Source organism: Xyrauchen texanus, chromosome 14, assembly GCF_025860055.1.
Source record: "Xyrauchen texanus isolate HMW12.3.18 chromosome 14, RBS_HiC_50CHRs, whole genome shotgun sequence".
NCBI classification, from domain to species: domain Eukaryota; kingdom Metazoa; phylum Chordata; class Actinopteri; order Cypriniformes; family Catostomidae; genus Xyrauchen; species Xyrauchen texanus.
Window position 1 is genome coordinate 32,542,400 of NC_068289.1, and position 16,388 is coordinate 32,558,787.

General features: G+C 36.4%; 1 protein-coding gene and 1 pseudogene across 1 annotated transcript; both read right to left on the reverse strand.

Moving 5' to 3' along the window:
- Nucleotides 1-2,245, reverse strand: part of LOC127654614 (protein-lysine methyltransferase METTL21C-like) — a 28,806-nt pseudogene extending 26,561 nt beyond the window's left edge.
- Nucleotides 2,246-6,793: 4,548 nt separating this feature from the next.
- On the reverse strand, nt 6,794-16,388 carry si:ch211-160b11.4 (proteoglycan 3). Its single transcript, XM_052143116.1, has 7 exons — nt 16,303-16,388; nt 13,135-13,200; nt 12,089-12,592; nt 11,850-11,932; nt 7,422-7,559; nt 7,210-7,315; nt 6,794-7,017 (listed from the first exon to the last, which is right to left on the reverse strand). The coding sequence occupies exons 1-7, from the start codon at nt 16,340-16,342 to the stop codon at nt 6,947-6,949; spliced, it is 1,008 nt and encodes a 335-aa protein (XP_051999076.1). The 5' UTR covers nt 16,343-16,388; the 3' UTR covers nt 6,794-6,946.

The following is a 16,388-nucleotide window of genomic DNA, read 5'->3' on the forward strand; positions in this document are numbered from 1 at the left end:
TGACCCCATAAGCACTCTTCTGGAATTGTCCCCGGTGGCCAAGCGGAGGAAACCGTAAGGCTGACACCAAGATGTCGTAAAAGTCAAAGAAATTTGCAAGAACAAGTCAAACTCTCACACTGAAGAACATTTTCACCTGAGTCAACACATCCTACTGAGCAAGGACAATAAAACACAAATCTCACAACTGACCTCTATCTCTCCTCAGGCCAATTTAGGCCTATTCTCGTAAAACTCACAAACATCTGCCCCATCTACTCCTCCCCCTTCAGCACAGAATAAGTTCAAACTCACCTAAGATCTGCATGTAACAAAATATCATATCCATGAAAACAAATAACGTAATTAGGCATGTTTGGTATCATTTATAATGTCTCAGTGTGACTGGTATAATGGTCTCTTTCCCATGTTGATAAAACTAATGGTAACAAAGTTATAAGGTCTTTGCCAAATGCTGTATAATTCTGGAGGTCTGTCCCCCTCCCTGCCTGTATGTTAATGAGGTATGACCCCAGGACTTCCGAACCTAACCACTCCCAAAATTCCCTTTTTTATAATTTGGGTGTTTAAGGAAATGTGACGCATTGTTAATGGTTCTCTGTAATCAGACGATCCCACACATTGATGTGTGTAATTTTAATAATAGAAATCTGCATTCAGATCTCCCATGCTTTGTAACTGCATGTAGTTTTTTCAACTGCCATGTATGTTTCTTTGACTTGTCATTTATTTTTAGGAATGTTTATTTATTCTGATCACATGTGAATTTGGCTTTGATTGATTTTTGTTACTTATGTTTTTAATCCTATCTGGAAAATAAATAGTTATTATTTGAATTATTCTGTATTACTCCAAAACCCATTTTTATCATTACTGGAGCTTTAATATAGGAGAAACCACCCTGGATATAGCTGGGCAGGAGAATGCCATTTAAAGAATTTCAGTTAATCATTTATATCATTACTGGAGCTTTAATATATGATTTAATTTCATTAGAACATTAGATAGAGAATAGTGGAGTTTTAAATGGAGTAAACCATAAGGAGAACAAGGTAGGAGAGCCGAGAAGGAGAAAAGTCATTCAAAGACTCTGTTTGAATTACAGATCAAAAAGACAATAAATAGATATAGAGTAATCAGTAACCTAAAAATGTTATATTAAAAGAATGATCAGAAAGTAATTAGAGCTTTAATCTAATTTAGAGGTCAACTTAAAATTGGAGTCAGATAAAATTAATACTGGAATTAATTTGTAAAGTGCAAATGAATAACTGTTTTGGTTCAGCATTTAGAAAAGACAGAACAATGCAGAGCCTTTCGCCTTTTTCCTCTTCTTACGTGAGCGATTGTTAGATCTGCCACCAACAGATGTTAAGACAATTTTCTACTGGTTCTCTCAAATTAGGACTATTCTTATGAGTGGGAAAAGTTGGTTTTCAGCCTTTACATTTAACTTCACAGAGACCTACCCAGTAAACTTGCCACTATGGACATCAATCCTGTTCCTGCTCCCAGTTCCAGCACTGCTTTATCCAGCACATCAGCCTGTTCCCTGATTTTTCTCCTAATACCAACAGAGAGCCAATATCCGTGTGCACACTGTAATCTGTACATAGGCAAACAAACTCCCTTTATCTGAAAAGTACAGCCAACAAGATTTCTGTCAGTTCATATGTCTGGCCAGATTAAGGTGTTCTGTCGAAGTCTGTTTCCCCTTAGTATAGTGTTCCTCGTAGCGCCATTAAACAAAGGGGGAGCAGAATTCGACACTAAGCTAAGGGGAAACATAGGGGGAACAAACTTTGACACTAAACTTAAGGGGAAGCACTGGGGAAACAAATTTTGGCAGTGCCATTAAACATAGAGGGATCAGACTTGGTCACTAACTTAAGGGGAAACATGGGGGAACAGACTTCCACACTAACCTTAAGGGCAAACACAGGGGGAGCAGATCTTGACACTAACCTAAGAGAAAACATAGGGGGGAAAGACTTCGACACCAACCTTAAGGGGAAACATAGGGGGAGCAGACTTCAACACTAACCTAAGGTGAAACATGGGGGAACAGACTTCGACAAATGTGAAACATAGGAGGAACAGACATTGACAGAACAACGGCACCAAAAGAGTCAAGTGATTCTCGGATAATGATCTCCTGCCCAGTCAAGAAAAAGTTATCCTTGCCAGTGGAATAAAAGACACTGGGCTCCAAGTCATTGTGCCTATTCAATGCTTTCTTTTGCATGTGTTTACTCTGCAGACCCTCTGAAAAGTGCTCCAGTAAATAACAGTGTTATTGCAGTTCATACAAACGTTTTTGCTAGACATACATTCATCAAAACCTACAGCTAAAACCAGTGGGGTCTGAAAATCTAGTTGGTTTTTTTTTCACTTTAAACCTGGAAAGAAACCTTTTTTGATTTTTTTTTTTTTAAATGTTTAAACAAAGATCAATTCGAATGAAATACTCAAATATAGCCAAATCATACTGTAACACAGTTCAATGGAAAGGAGGAGGCAAGAACCGTTTTGACAATTTAAATAATAGTTTAATGAGAAACTTGAAAAACACAAACACACACACATGATGGTCAGTTGACCGTAAACGATCTCTCTCTCGTCGCACCACCTTCCGCAGTTGGCCTTTATCCCTCTATAATCACAACCTGGCCCCCTCCTCCACTCATATTGATTCTGCACTGGTCACTAATAAAATGTTTTTGAAAAGTTTTTGAAAGTGAATGAATATGTTAACTCAAACAAGGATTTTCAAGTTGAAATTTTCACTCTTTTTGTTTTTCTTATAATTGAATTTATAATGAAAAATATTGTATATAATAAGAAAAATGCAAAATAGAAGCATTCTAATTAGGGTTCTCAGACTTTCACACTCAACTGTAAAATATTTCATGTTCCCAGAGTATTGCTAATTTCTTTACCCTCGCCTTCCTGTATTTTGTTCGGCGGTGGTTTGATGGGTTCTGGACGCTTCACAATTTCATTTTTCTGTGCATGAAGACTGGACACTCATTCTACGTATATCCATCATGCAAGTCCAGATGCCGTTTTGCTTGGAAACAACTGTTATATTGAAAGATTCAAATTTTCAATGTTTAACATAATTATTCCTTGACCAATAATAACTATCCCATATCTAGATTGGGACATAATCTAGTCTTTCTCCAGTCTTTGCTCCATATGTAAATGTTTCCTTTCTCCTTATTTCTCACATGCATTTATTTACTAATAATTTGTAATTAATCAAAGTAGCACAGTAGAAACACAGAAGCACACCTGAGGCTTGACATTCGACATCCAAGGGGCAAATCCTTCTGCTCCTCCCATGGAATCACTGAGCTAAACTTGGAGTTAGGTATAAAAGTGAAAGAGAACATTGCATGTTGACTGTAAGAGCAGTGGCAAAGCCACTTAATTCTACAGCTCTGAGCAAAATCCTGTCCACTGGGATGGCTTATCCCTCCCGCTTGGCTGATGTCTGACTCCAGTATGTTTGTGAGTCTATGTAAAAGAGGCAGATGTATGTGGAATGAGAATGGGAGGGGACAAGACTTTAGCCATGGTAGCCAGTTTCTTTTAAATATACAGTACTATCATCTAAATATATCACACATAGTTGTGTTGGAATTGCATCCACATTGAGGCATTTGTCTTTACCCTCAGCCTAGGCTGGCTCTGGAAGATATACTGCAGCCTGTGTACAGGTGCTTAAAATCTCTGTCTCCTTTTGGGTCTGTGGGTACTTTAGAAGCTGCCACTGGGGTCCAATAACAGCTAACCTCTCCTGTACAGACACAGATGGTAAATGAAGGTATAGAGAGTTCTAATAGTCAGCAGGACTAATTCTAAGAGCAGTAGTTTTAATAGCCTAAACAGAATGGCCTTACTGCCAGTTTTAATGGGTAGAATGGAATCAGACATCAGAAATGACCTGAGACTGTATCGATGGCATAGAAAACATGTTGATGTCTGGCATACTAAAGCAATAAGCCTCGAGAGGCTATCCATTACAGTGGCTTTATCAGGGATTAGGGGTGTTCACAGAGTGCCTAAAAGCCCCTTATCCCTGAGCCCATTAAGCCACTGTAACACACAGCCTTGAGTGGATTATTGCTTTTATAAAATAGTGGCGGCAACAGCAATATGGTACAAGATGACAATGTCCACTTCAAACATGGCTCATCAAATCAGAAAATAATCAATAGATGAGTTTCACTCTCCATGTTTCGTATTTTCTCAGTTGAATTATCCATATAATTTCTTAACCATTATGTTATTACAAGAACAATTTGTCTCAAACAATGACAAAATTGGGTGAACGTCACTTGACATCCTCTGCTTGTTGTTTGAGGCCTGCTTGTTTTAAATAAATGTGTATAGTGTTGCAATTTTTACAGATTGAGGAAATACTTGTATTGACATTAGGACCTTATTTCATCTAGGTTGGGCCTGAACCATCCAATCTTGAATTAGGCCTACCCTGGAAATTATGATGGCGGTATGGATCTGTCGTGCCAATATCAGTAATATCTGGTTTCTCAGACCAAATTGTGCATGCTGTGTGTTAGTGTAGAATAGATCTCACATAATTGGTAAAATATATATCAACATAGTATTGGTAATAGTACAGATAACATAATAGTGAATGTGCTATAATTCTATAATGAAAGTGGTGTCTGTTGTTCAACACTGTTTTTTGTTGAATAATGACCAATTCAGGGTTGCTCTTAGTTTATCCTATTTGTTAACTGAGCCACAAAGAGAGTCTTTGATGACCTCACTGACAGATATGTCAATTTGAAAGCATTTGACGGACAAATATTGTTCAGCTGCTGTATTCTGTGCAAAGTTTCAGAAAGCTGAAATGCTTTTTCATTTTGAAAAATAGGCATCTGATTGAACACTAAAGAGTGATTAATGGCTAATTATTTGCACAAACATCTGGGAGGAGAGCCTTAAATTTTGATTAACACTAGTAATAAAGCAGTTAACGCTTGTCTTAATGCACTCCATTCAGTGGCACAAAAATAGGGTGTGCAAGATATGCATCATAGGGACGCCACACAGAGGGGTGTTTGGATGTCAAAATGTTCAAGGGGACCTGCACCCTCCTTCTCTCTCTGTGAACTGAGAACATTAGTACTACTGAAGAACTTTTGACCATTCATTTTCACATAAGTTAATGTTTAAGGTATCATGAACTAACAATTATCAATAAAGTATATATTTGTTTTTACAGCAGTTATTAATCCAAGTTAATGTTAGTTAATAAAAACACAATTGTTCATTGTTAGTTCATGTTAGGTTTATAGTGCATTAACTAATCTTAAATGTAAAATGTATCCTAGCTTAACATACAGAGACAACTAAAACTGTAATGTCCTAGTTACACTACACTTTGTAGTCCATTCATGTGATCAAAAACAGTCAATGCAGGAGCCTGAATTATTCTGTGTGTGTGCTTCAATGTTTGTTTTGTGACTGTGCCCCCTCTGCAGGTCAAGGTGCTTATTAAAGAGAGGAATATAATACAACATGAAGTATTAAGAGTCTGTAGCATGACTGGGTCTCTGAAAAAGTCTAAAGAGCCTAAAAGCTTAAAATGAGACATAATAAACATTTTTACAGAATAGACGGCACGCCAGGACACACACCTTGATATACCGACGCCTAGTCACCCTACAATACCTAAAGTTTTCATAATTTTTAACATGATGTCTTTCCCTTGGAATCCACTGATTTCACAACAAATTCATCTGTCAGACCAAGCGTCTCTCTCTTTTCCATAGATGATGCATACTGTAGAAATATGGGAATCAAGGCATTCCTGGGCAGATGATGGGTTGGAAAACAGCCTGGATGGAAGGCTCATGATGATAAGAGCTATTAGCATACCAGCTCCTGGCTAAAGCCTATGTGAAGCTTTCGCTAAAACCTCTGTGAGTATTCAACATTGAGTGACCTTTCAGTTAACAGCTTAATGAGTCAACATGTGGCATTAAAGGGTTAGTTCACCTGAACATGAAAATACTCTCACCGTTTACTCACCCTCATGCCACATAAGATGTGTATGACTTTCTTTCCTCTGCAGAACACAAACTAAGATTTTATGAAGAATATTTCAGCACTGTAGGTCCATACAATGCAAGTGAATGGTGATCAGGCATTTGAAGTCTATAATGCTATAATGCTGAATAAACTGCATTCATCAGACTCTAGTGTTTAATCAATGTCTTCTGAAGAGATCCAGATGGTTTGGGGTGAGAACAAATCAAAAGGTAACTCCTTTTTCACTGTACATCTTGACAGCAGTCTCCCTAGCGATCATGATTACAAGTGTAATTGAGCTTGAAATCCTGACTGTGCCTAGAAACAGCAATGGCAAGATGTACAGTGAAACAGGAGTTATATTTTGGTCTGTTCTCAATCAAAACAAACTGGATCACTTCAGAAGACATTTATTAAAACATTTTTGAATACTTTTATGCTTTATTACTTTTATCTCCTTTTTGGAGCTTCAAAGGCCTGATCACCATTAACTTGCATTGTATGGACCTACAGAGCTGAGATATTCTTCTAAAAATCTTTGTTTGTGTTCTGCAGAAGAAAGAAATTCATACACTTCTGGGATGGCATGAGGGTGAGTAAATCATGAGAGTATTTTCATTTTTGGGTGAACTATCCCTTTAAAATTACAGCTTCAGATAGGATAATAAAATATAATACAAAACACTGTATTTTACAGTAATAAAAGTCATTTTTATTACATGTGGATATATTTTTTTACAACTTTAAAGAAAGTTATGAAGTTTTTCTGTTCATAGTTTCAAGAAAGTTAATGCTAAGTAATCAGCTGAAACAGTGATGGGGTTTACATTTTTTTGTAAACACAAGGCAAAGTTAATAAAAGACAGGTTGCCTACTGATTTCAATAAACTGGATAGGAACAAATGTATGCTCGGAGGTCATGGCATGGCATATCATTGAATTGCCCATTACCTGTAAATACACAAAGTTAAACTGAAAGTTACAAAGACCACAATGAACAGAGGCAAGCATCTCAAATAGGAGGAGCATAAGTGATGTAGAGTGATATTGGTGTAGTGAAACTGAGAAGAGTTTAGGTGGAGTGGGTTATGAGCTATATATCATGCGTTAGAATTATAAGTGTGACGAGTGAACAGGACTTACTCAGTAACTCTACACAATTCTCTATTCCAGCAGAATTATTGGGCTCTCCAGGCAACCAGTCAACATACCTCCATGGCGCTCCATCTAACCATTGGAAACGCCTTGTCTGAAAATACAGATAAGTGACTTATTAGGCTGTGGGAAGGGGTATAGAATTGAAGCACTTAAACCATGTAAATGCAAAATACTAAAAAACAAATTGCCGCACGTACATTAAGGTATCTCCGTCCTCCAATCCATGTGCGAGTGCGGCCACCATTCTGATCCATTAACCTCATCATTTGCTGATGGATGAAGCTGCTTGTCACAGAGGCCAGCTGGCCATTACGATAGATGGTTTTGCAATAGACCTAAGGAGACATTTTTACATTTTAGAGGGAAATTTATAATTAAACACATTTGAAAGAGCTACAGTATAGGAGAGGTTGCGTGGAGCCATGCGGGGGTCGGACATGTGAACGGCGAGCTCTGCACACTTTGCTAATTTGTAATAATTTTTGTGTCTTAAACTGATGAGATTCGATACACCCTACTACATAACTGTTCTATGAAATCAACATGTCAAAGAATTCAAGATCCTCGGGCTCTGGAGATATTAAAAGACACTTGCATGCTAAAGCTGATTCCCCAGACAGGGCCGCAGACCAGGGCCTCAGTTTGGACAGTGCAGCGGGAGAGATTCAACATTAACTGTCCAGCATGTCAGTGATGAAGGTCGTGGTGGACTTAGTGGAACTTGTGGTAATACATCGATCAATTACTGCGATGGAGACAAAATTCTTTGAGTTGGTTACAAGAATCGGGGATGACATGAAACGGATTGATTATCTGGAGTCCTCAGAGATGGAATTAGCTGCTAAACTGCTAGTGGCCAAAGTAGATTTGGAACACGTTTGGTAAAAACTGGAAGACCTTGAGAATCATAACTGGTGAAACAACGTCCAAATAGTTTGAGTTCCTGAGCATGAGGAATGCCGAGATATGGTAAAATTCCTAGATGAGCTCTTTCCGAGTCTGCTCAACATAACAGGCCATAAGCTGTAAATCGAGCAAGCTCACAGAGTGCTGGCTCGGAGATCTGCGGAAGGAGACTTTAATCAATTCTGGCCACATGTCTGAGATGATCCGATAAAGATCTTGTGTTATGCGAAATGAGGAGTAAAGGAAGGCTTTCTTGGAAGAATCACATTTTCTTGTTCCCAGACTTCGCGAATTCGACAAGAGAGAAATGTGATTGATTGTTATTACTTGAATGCAAAATTGATGCATTTTTGTTTATTTTTGTGTTGGTTCTACCTAGCGGCTGGAGTTTGTTTTGTGGAAAAAAATTTGGCTGCAAAATATTTACATGCCCACAAGCGATGTCTTTCATAATATCAATGGACTGAAGAAGTCATGGTGTGTTTCTCACATTGCAGCTAACTGAGCTTCACTGAAAAGTCACTTGACTGTCCGAGGAAACAAGGTGCCTGTTTTGTTTCCTTTTTCTGCTGGTTCCGCCTAGTGGCTGGAGTTTGTTTTGTGGAATAGCACTCCTTAGAGGCAGTTGTGGATGAATGTGCACTTGCCTTGTTTATGCCTCTTATTGGCTGGAGTTTGTTTTGTGGAGTATTTTTTGCAGGACTTGGGAATTAGGTGATCTATTGCACTCATGAACAGCTGGCTCACAGAGCATTCGTTTGACTCTCTGAAGAAACTAAACTGTCCATAAGATTTATTCTAGAATATATATTTTTTATATATATCTAATTCCCTCATTTAATTTGTTGTTGATTGTTCAGTTGGAAACATCTCAGTCTCAGATCACGTCCTGGTGAGTTTAGAGATGTTGCCACATATGGAGAAAAATAAATCATATAGTTGGCGCTTAATGTATTTTGCAAAATCCTGATTTCCAACAAATGTTAAAGGCTGAAATCAGTGTTTCCTCAGTGGGTGTGGCTTGGGAGGCACTTAAGGCAATTCTTAGGGGTTGGATCATACAGTATGCCTCATTCATCAAAAACTCCAAAGCAAGAGAACTCGTGGACTTGGAAGGGAATATTAAAAGTGCAGAGGCAGAGCTGAAGCGCCGAATGTCGTCTGATGGCCTCAGAGAATTGATCCGATTGAAATACAGATATAATACTATTTTGTCGTGGAAGGTGGAGTTTTGGTTATTCAGACAAAGCTTTTGGCTAGATATATAAAGCAGAGACAGTCTTTTTCTACCATTCCCTCATGAAATGACATTTTTACCTCAGCCATTGATATTAATAATGCTTTTAAAGAATTATCTTGATCTCTATAGTTCCACGTCTTCGTCTACTGATGATGATATTAGAAACTTTGTGGAACCATTAGAACTCCCTAAACTGACGACTGAGCAAAAAATTCTCTTGATTCTGAGATAAACTTGAAGGAGCTTAGTGAGGTAATTAAGGCCTTGCCAACAGGCAAAGCTCCAGGGCCAGATGGCTTTGAGTTTTTTATATATTATGCTACAGAACTGACTCCACTTTTGTTATAAGTTTATACGGAATTTTTAAAGAATGGAAAGCTTCCGCCAACCATGACACAAGCCCAGATCAGTCTGATTCTTAAAAATGACAAAGATCCAAGTGAGTGTAAGAGTTATCATCCAAATTACCTGATCCAGCTAGACATTAAAATATTGTAAAACAAATTTGGCTAACCGATTAAGTGAAGTTATGACATCCCTTAAACATATAGATCAGGCGGGGTATTAAGTGGGGCATAAAGTATTTGGGCAAAATCTGATTTAGTTAACTGAGTTAATTTTGACCCTTTAATAAATTATCATGAATGTGGAGTTTATTGTTATTAAAATGTATTGTATTCCAAAATTCAACTAGCTTCTACAATCTCTTCCTGTTGATGTACCCCTCTCATATTTTAATCAATTTGATAGCATAGTGAAGTCCTTCATTTGGAATGGCAAGCGTCCCAGATTACATTTTAATAAGTTACATAGGCCGATTGACAAAGTTGGGCTAGGCCTACCCAAAATGTTGTTTTATTATTATGCATTCGGTCTCAGACATTTGGCTCATTGGTCACTTCCACCTGAAAAAGCCACTCCCTGGTTTTGTATTGAACAGGAAGTTCTTGCCCCTATTTTGCCATTACAATGCCTTTCTATTAAACTAATCGGAGAAGTTAAGTAACATTACCATTATCTCACATTTGCCCTCAGTATGCACAAAAGTGTCCAGAGTGTTTAATTCTGACATTTATTTAAATGTTGCCTGAAGCACATGGCTGAACCCTAAATTATGTATTGATAAGTCCCTTTTCTGCTGGTCAGAGTGGATTGTGCTACTCAATATGTGGCCTGCAAAACATTGTCTACTGCCCGTGTTATGTTGACATCATCAAATGTATATTTATTAATATCAAATGTGTATGATTTGTTAGGTGCACATTTTCAAGAATATTTACGATACTTTTTTGTATCCCTGAATCGAGTGTGGGGATAAAAACCCTGAATGAAGTAAACATCAAAGAATATTTATGAGCCAAATTCTTTCTAGCAAGTCAGTCCACTGTCGGCCATCTTTGGAATGCTCTCGGGAGGCTAGTTCCAGTCATGCCAATACTGCTCCAAACAGATAGATTGAATGGGAAAAGACAGAAATCTTCTAAACAGTTGGTCAAGATTACAATCAAAGGACATATTTCAAGTCAGCAGTAAAATCTGACAACACTGGCAGCATAAATTGTGCTTCTTTATTATTTTAATTACCAAACTATTTATTTTATATTATAAAACAACACTTTTGAGTACAACACAAGACATTTTTCAAATATCTATGCTTTGACAGATTGTGCAATTAACATGTGAAAACGAAACTTTACGGTAACAAGTTACACTCAGACAGTAAGGCACTCAAACTCACACATCGAGTGCTTTAAATTAATTGACTAGCGTGTTAACCACTACAATATGCAGCATTTATAAAATTACTACATTTGGGTGTGAATGCGCATCATAATGTACAATAATCGAAATTCCAGATTTACCTTTTGTAAAACAAATAAATCTCTTTAAATATAATAAAATATCGAAGTCTCTCTCAAAATTATTTTTCATAAACACAACATTTAGATTTTCTTTGGGAACAATTCAAGGTGATCGACAGGGAAAATCTGTTTGATTTTATGGATCTAATTTAATGCTGAATTGACTCAAGATCCGTTACAGCCTGCATTTAACAAAGATTCAGGTTTCACTGTGGGATCAATGGCCCCTAGCCTAACTGCGAAACGTTTTGAAACAGTATGATGTAATGAAGCCTCATTTGCTGAAATCACGTGACTTGGCCAGTTTGATTAAATTAAAACTAAACCATGAGAAAATTTAACTATTACACCCCAAATATATATTTTATATTTTTTTATTTAAATCGTATATATATGAATTATTAAAATTTTAAGTGCAGGCCCTCAAAGCTTTTTTGCAGCCCCTGAGCTTTCCAAAGTGGAGTAACTTTGATACAGTATACAGTATAACATAGAAGAAGGTTTCCGTTTGCCCAAATTTTATTTGACTGCCATTACCATAATCTAAATGAACACTAAGCTTCTTAAGGTGTTACCTACCCACATTACATGTGAAAATGATATTAATTATTTGATACCTCAGCACTATTGGCATTCTTGGGCTCTCTCAAGAACTCATAACATTTGCCTTGTAAGACAACTCCTCTGCACTGGCGCTTCCCTGTGGACATATCACCACACTTCAATCATCATTCCATTTGGCACTTGTAAACATGTACACAATAACCCTTAAATTTTTACATTGCATTTTCTACATTGGAGCTGTTAGCTAATTGTATAAAGTTATAAAGAATAACTAATATCATATGAGGATTACCTTTCTGTACTATCGTTCGCCGTACCCTTCCAGGTTCCAGTTCCACTACCGGCTCATCAACCACTATATAGTCTGCCTCCAGGGTAGGCTCTTCCATCCGCAAATTTACTTCCTCAGATGCCACCTCTGTTAAACTCTCAGACTCCAACTCCATTAAAGACTCCTCCTCAAGACTGTTTTGCTTAGTTAGAATGACTTCAGACATTTCTGACTCAGGCTCTAGTCCTGTCTCTGGGCTCTTCTCCATCAGATAATCTGCCTCCAGCACAGGTTCCTCCAACATCTCAGATTCCTTTTGTGGTTCTGTCCATTCTTCTGTTGCCTCTAGTTCCAGGACCACAGAATCAGGTTCCATCACACCCGAATCTGCAACAGGTTCATCCTGCATCAAAGGGCCTTGTTCTGCCTTTGCCTGCTGTTCTATTGGTTCTTCTTGAACCACTGAAACAACATCCTCCTTCACAAGTGGTGAGTTTCCATCTTGAACTGCTGGTTTGGCAGAAGCTGCAGAGAATGTTTGTGATCAGAAAGTAATAACAGCAATTAGACTATCTATTACATTGATAGTTCACCCAAAATAAAAATGTTGTCATAGTTTACTCCGCCTCATGCCATTCCAAACTTGTAGGACATTCTTTTTTCCATGGAACACAAAACGAGCTGTTAGGCAGGGTGAAAGCCTCTGTCACCATTCTCTTTCATTGGATCTTTTTCAAACCATTCTGCCAAACGTCTCCTTTTAAGATTCCATGGAATAAAGAAAGTCATACCTGCATGGAACAACATAAGGGAGAGTAAATAATGACAACATTTGTAGTGAACTATCCCTTTAAGGACAGGGCATTGGAGAGGAAAGTGAGAAGTTTAAGCTTTCACCAATCAACCAAACAATGTTGTTGAAATTGTAAAGTTATTTGCAAAAAGTTATTTTGCTCAAAATACAAGGATAAAAAGTGTGTTGAGTTTAAGGATTAAGTACACCCTCAGATTTTCAAGAATACACATTGTAAACAAACATGTTTTATGATGACACACTTAGAATATACCTGTTAAAATGAGAACCAGCACAAGTAATATTCTCATTTTGCCAAAGATGTCCAAAGTATAGCTTTCTGAAACAGAGTGTAAGACATTAAATAAACATGAATCATGGAAACAAATCAATTAATTTCTTTATTGTCATTGTACAATAAAAACTGAATTGTTGTTATCTTCCTCAAGTTTTTGCATCAAATTGAATAGAAAATATGTGATTATCTTAATAGCCTACTAGGTAAAAATCATTTTGCCAAGTCATTTCAAGTCTTTGGTATCAGTGAAGTGATTAGCGCAGTGTTCCCCAACCACTAGTGTGCCGTGAAAGATTATAAAATTCCACAAAATAAATAAATGCATGAAATGTGTGTGTGTATGTATATATATATATATATATATATATATATATATATATATATATATATATATATATATATATATATATATCATTAATTTCAGGGATCAAAACTCCTCACCAGCGTCAGCTCTGCAGAACACATTGAAATCTATGAAGTGAGTGACGTCATTTTATACTAAAGTATTTTTCACACACACGTTTTTGCTTCACCGATAATGTCTTTGAGAGTACTAAGCAACACGACATTTTTAAAAACTGTCCAAATTTGTGAAGAGGCATTGAATGCCTCATAATCTCTACGAATATCAAAGACCCCAGTTACTGAACTAAATTCACAAAGAAAACGCTTAGACCTAAACATAAACTAGTCCTTTTATTACTTTCTGCTATCAAAGCAACTTTTATATGTTTATTGTGCACACCTCCCGCTTTTTTTACGTGGCAAACTCGTTAAATAGCCCCTCTGTGAGGCTTTCTGCAAATTTTGTCACGTCGAGGGCAATGCTTGACGCTGGGTTCAGCCTCCAGAACCAAATTAAAACTGCCACGAGAGTTTTAAAGCAAAGACGCAAAATCTAATGACAATTGCCTCAGCATCATTCTTGATGCCTTTACTCACAGGCGAGCACCCAATTTAAGTCGATGCGGACCAGGACTAAGATATGAGTTGTCGATTGAGTTCTGTTCAGTTCATTTTTACGTGTTTTGTTCATATTTTAATCGTACTTGTTTTTTGTAATATTGCGTTGTTCATAGGCCTATGTCGTGTTTTAGTGGCCTCTGCTGTCACTGCGGGGGAAAAACATGCATCTGCTTCGTGTGGTGTTGTTCATCTGTTCTCTTCATAAATAAATAAAAGCATAATCTGCTATATATATGCTCGTCCTGTAAATTCGTGATTGAAAATGTGAACTAAAATTAAAAGCTATTAAATGTCATATTATCATTAAAATATGAAAATTAAAATGACGGGTATTACTAGAATATGACGGAATTTTTGCGACCCTGTCCCGTCAAAATGACGCAAGCGCTGTGTGATTTTTTTAAAAATATTACATTTTTTTGCATAGACGAATTTCAAACATTAAAAGTAAACACGCTAGTAAGACAGACATAAAACATGGACAAGTTCTTGAAAAGGAATAACATTGACGATGGATAGCCTATGTGGGTGTAAAATAATAAAGGCCTCTCAAAAACATCTCTTGTTGGTATAGTGTACTTTGCTGTTACAAGACACAAGATGTGTTGCAAGTTGTTTCCTGTTCTGCAAAAGGGTGTGTTAGGAGAGACTGAGGCTAGTTACACTTCAATGAATATTTCTCTTGGTAGATTTATTTTTAAAATAATGTTCTTTATTGTTTTATGTTTATTGTGTTCCATTTTTAAGACAACAGCTATTGCAAAAATATTATAGTATTGGAGTTTAAGTTTGGAAACTGAATTTTCCCAATGAACTAAGTTTGAAACCAACATACATAATCACTGAGATTACGCAAAAACCTGACTATTTAGAAATGTTTTAAATGTTATTCTCACCAGTGTTGCTCAATTTGCTGTCTCTTCCCCTCTGTTTCTGGCAATGATGTGAGATCAGTTCCAGTGCTCCTTATAAACCCCATTTATGGCTTTTGTCTAGTCACCAGTGCGTCAACATTTATTGTTTTTATCTAAATAACACCTTCTTATATTTCCTTATTGTCTCTTAAAGGAATATTCCTGGTTCAATATAAGTTAAGCTCAATCAACAGCATTTGTGGTTTAATATTGAATAGGTGACAGTGAGGCACTTAAAATGGATTTGGATGCGGGTCAATTTTTTTACTTTAAAATGCTTAATGTTTCAAAAGTATAACCACAAGATAGATATGAACAATTAGCGTGTTAACATGATTTTAGTGTGATAAAATCAATTAATAATCTTTTCTGTGAAAAGTTATAGCCAATGTTGCAACTTTGTTGACATGATTCCCTGTCAACAAACCCTAAAATGACTATAAAAATGACAATTTAAACAATTTCTATTTCTGCTTTAAACCCTCCAAAAATTGGTCCCATTCACTTCCATTGTATTTGCCTCACTGTAACCTCGATTTAAGCTTTTTTTTTTTCTTTTTTTAAAGAAAAGTATAGATGAGTCAAAATTATTTTTGTTGTAATCAATATTATGTAACAAATGCTGTCTATTGACCTTAACTTGTATTGAATCCGGAATATTCCTTTAAGGTTCAGAGTACCAAATTACTTAAACTATACACTATTTATCTCGTACATACAGAGAATGGAAGAAACATCTTTTAATTTTTGTTGTTTTTACTTTATGTCAGTCCTAGTTTGAGAAACAATCTTTGATTATTTTTTGCAATATTGAATAAAATTTCATATCTATTAAATTATTCTGGATGACTATTCAGTTATCTTTATGCTGAAATATTTCTTACATGCCTTTATCCTATATTTTTTGACTACCAAATACTATACTTTGTGTCCATCTCAATTATAAAATTATATATATATATATATATATATATATATATATATATATATATATATATATATATATATATATATATATATATATATATATATATTGTTATTGACCAGGAGACATCAGTTAACTTGTAGAGTAAACAATCATTTATGCAATTTAACTTTTGACTCAAAACATTACAGTTACTTAGATATTGCCCTTGTTACAACTTCCCAAGTGCCCTTTGATTTACAGCTCTATATAAATAATTTTATATATTGAATTCAGACACCACGGCAGCTGTCAACATTTCATCTATCTACAAGGCTCACAGGTAATATGAGGTCTTACTAGCATCTTCATGTGTGAACAGGGCCTCCTGTTGAATCATAAACCGTGTGAAGAAATGCAGTGCAAAGCAGCTATATTTGAGCTCC